Source organism: Sinocyclocheilus anshuiensis, unplaced genomic scaffold, assembly GCF_001515605.1.
Source record: "Sinocyclocheilus anshuiensis isolate Anshui unplaced genomic scaffold, SAMN03320099.WGS_v1.1 scaffold464, whole genome shotgun sequence".
Classification (NCBI taxonomy): domain Eukaryota; kingdom Metazoa; phylum Chordata; class Actinopteri; order Cypriniformes; family Cyprinidae; genus Sinocyclocheilus; species Sinocyclocheilus anshuiensis.
In genome coordinates, this window is record NW_015555731.1 from 194,698 (window position 1) to 198,211 (window position 3,514).

The window sequence follows — 3,514 nt, forward strand, 5'->3', positions numbered from 1 at the left end:
CAACCAGCTCCCGCCTCTTTGCCCATTTTCGATTATCCAGGAATGACGCGCGGTGACGCGCTGCCAAGATGGCGACAGCCGGTTCTGCCTACTTTAGGCTTCAAAAACGCTCTTCGGAAACCTACGGGTGACGTCACAGACACTACGTCCATGTTTTTATACAGTCGGTACAAACACCTGCACAAACACACACACACCTGCAGAAAATGAGGGAGGCACAGAAGAAAAGTGCTGTGATGTTTTCAGTGGTGTGTGTGTTTAATGTCTCTGGAATTCTGGAATTTCCCTTATTCTGAGAAACCCCAAACCAGCTCTGAAAGACCGACATAAAGATAACTAAATATAACACACACACACACTGCACATAGGTCTCATCCTGACACCTACTGGACAGTGACCAGTTAATCTAAATGTACTGTAAGTACAGCAGATAAATGTGAAAAAGTGTCATAGATTATGTGACTTTGATGGCCAGTTGTTTATCAGGTTTTGCTCATGTAGCTCCCTGTTATTAAAACAGACACAAAACAAACATGCAGACATTATATTTCATTTACATTTATGCATTTGGCAGGCACTATTATCCATAGTGACTTCAGAAACATATTATTTTTCCTCTCTTCTCCTGCAGGTCTTCATTCTGATTTCGTTACACTGCCTCATTTATCCCGACTCGACCAAAGCTTTGCAGAAACGTCTGAATTGCTCAGTGGAGACAGTCGACGGAGTTCCTTACCGGAGAACAGCGAGGTCTCGATGATGCGATCTGATTCACTCTCATCCTTCACGGTGGACCTTGGCCCTTCCCTCATGAGCGAGGTTCTGGGAATGATTGACAGCTCCTGCTGCCTCATTAAGAGCCATCAAGATCAGGAGATTGAGGAAGAAGAGCAGCAGAGCTCTGTGTTTGAGACGGATCATAAATGTCAGACAATAGATGCTTCAGTCAGGCGTCCGATTGGACCACACGTCACTATCGAGCCCAGGAGGTTCCAGCAGGCTGCTAGCATGCTAGCACGTCAATTTGGAGGAGGAAGACCTGAAGAGGAGCGTCAGAGACCTTCATCTTTTAGACACCAGGACACCGTACAGCTTCACTGAGACAGAGGAAGAAATCAAAGTATGAACATCAGAAATTACACATAAGAATCAGAATCAGAATGAGATTTATTGCCATGCTGTTCATGATGGTGAGTGAGGGGAGTGCAGGGGGGTTCCTCCTGAAGTCCACGATCATTTCCACAGTTTTGGGCGTGTTCAGCTCCAGGTTGTTGTGACTGCACCAGACAGCCAGCTGCTCAACCTCCTGTCTGTAAGCAGACTCGCCACCGTCCTGAATGAGGCCGATGACTGTGGTGTCATCTGCATACATCAGGCGCTTGACAGAGGGGTCTTTAGAGGTGCAGTCATTGGTGTACAGGGAGAAGTGCAATGGGGAGAGGACACAACCCTGGGGGGTGCCAATGCTGATCGTACAGCTGCTGGATGAGAATTTCCCCAGTTTTACTAGCTGCTGCCTGTCTGTCAGGAAGCTGGTGATCCACTGACAGACGGAGGTGGGCACGGAGAGCTGAGTTAGTTTGGGCAGGAGGAGGTTTGGGATGATAGTGTTAAAAGCCAAGCTGAAGTCCACAAACAGGATCCTCACATAAGTCCCTGGTATGTCTAGATGTTGCAGAACATAATGCAGTCCCATGTTGACTGCATCGTCCACAGACCTGTTTGCTCTGTAGGCAAACTGAAGAGGATCCAGCAAGGGTCCAGTAATGTCCTTCAGGTGGGCCAGCACCAGTTTTTCAAATGCCTTCATGGCCACAGACGTTAGAGCCACAGGTCTGTAGTCATTAAGTCCTGTAATTTTGGGTTTCTTAGGGACGGGGATGATGGTGGAGCATTTGAAGCAGGAAGGGACTTCGCACAGCTCCAGTGATCTGTTGAAGATCGTTGAGAAGATGGGGGCCAACAGGTCAGCACAGGTTTTCAGACAGGCTAGTGTGACACCGTCTGGGCCTGGTGCTTTTCTTCTCTTGTTCTTTCTGAAGACCTGACACATATCATCTTCACTGATCTGAAGTGCAGGAGTGGGGGAGAGGGTGGTTGCTGGAGGTGTTAATGGTGTTTTTTCAAACCTGCAATAAAACTAATTCAGATTGTCTGCCAGTTGTTGATTCTCCACAGTGCTGGAGGATGGTGTCTTGTAGTTGGTGATGTCTTTCAGACCTTTCCACACTGAAGCTGTGTCATTGGAAGAGAACTGGATCCTTAGATTTTCAGAATAATTCCTCTTTGCCACTCTGATATGGACAGTTATGATATTTAAAAGACAGTTTAGTTTTTAATACAATTTTTATTTTTAAGCCCAAATAAAATAAGTTTTGGAAATAAGAATCCAGGACCTGAAAGAGACCTGCTATACAGACAGTGCACAAACGGAGAGCCATCTGAAGTCTTTCTTTATAAATGTGACCCTGGAGCACAAAAGCAGTCTTAAATAGCACGGGTATATTTGTAGCAATAGTCAACAATACATTGTATGGGTCAAAATGATAAATTTTTCTTTTATGCCAAAAATCATTAGGATATTAAGTAAGGATCATGTTCCATGAAGATATTTTGTACATTTCCTACCGTAAATATATCAAAACTTCCTTCACTTTTGAGTAGTAATATGCATTGCTAAGGACTTTATTTGGACAACTTTAAAGGCGATTTTCTGAATATTTTGATTTTTTTTGCACCCTCAGATTCCAGATTTTCAAATAGTTGTATCTCAGCTAAATATTGTCTTATCCTAACGAACCATACATCAATGGAAAGCTTATTTATTAAAAAAAATTGACGCTTAAGACCAGCGTCCAGGTCCAGGGTCACGAATGAAAATCATTCAGATGAACAAACATTCAGCTGTAAATTTCTTTGTTTGTCAATTAAACTTGGAATCAAGTATTCAATGAATCTGTCCTGTACATATTTTCAGAAGTACATTTATATTTTTATGTTGTTTATATGTGATTATGCATTTACAAAACCAAAAGGCAATGACCAGGATTTGTAGCATCTTAATTAAACATCGATCTACAGTAGATCTGTCTGCTAAAGCCAGTGTGAAGATATTCATATTATTTTATATGATTTGTATTATTTTTGTATTATAACATTAATATTTTGTATACAAAAATAACAGATAAATTTAATAGAATAATTTGTCCAGTTTTATGCTTAGAGCTGACAAAAAATATGCATTTCTGAGTGAACATGTAATTTAATCACAAATAAAATGTTCATATATGCAGTGAATATATGTGGAATTAATATCAGAGTTTTCTATCTGTAGTAGAAATATGTATATAACTGTTAAAATAAAAGATATTTTCAGGAACATGCCACTGTATTTTACTTCTTAAAGAATAAAAGAGCATGTTAAAAAAACATCTCTTGAGGATGAAAAAAAACATTTTACAAATAGGGAGAGACACAGATACAGTAGAATACAGGAGAAAGAAATTATTTAAAA

General features: G+C 41.0%; 1 protein-coding gene across 1 annotated transcript in view; it reads left to right on the forward strand.

The window, feature by feature from the left end:
• Positions 1–1,195, forward strand: part of LOC107672906 (cdc42 effector protein 1-like) — a 10,408-nt gene extending 9,213 nt beyond the window's left edge. The window contains exon 2 of the mRNA XM_016466280.1: positions 632–1,195. Within this exon, the coding sequence (XP_016321766.1) occupies positions 632–1,101 (470 nt within the window). The 3' untranslated portion in view covers positions 1,102–1,195. The remainder of the gene's footprint in view (positions 1–631) is intronic.
• The last annotated feature ends 2,319 nt before the right edge of the window (positions 1,196–3,514 follow it).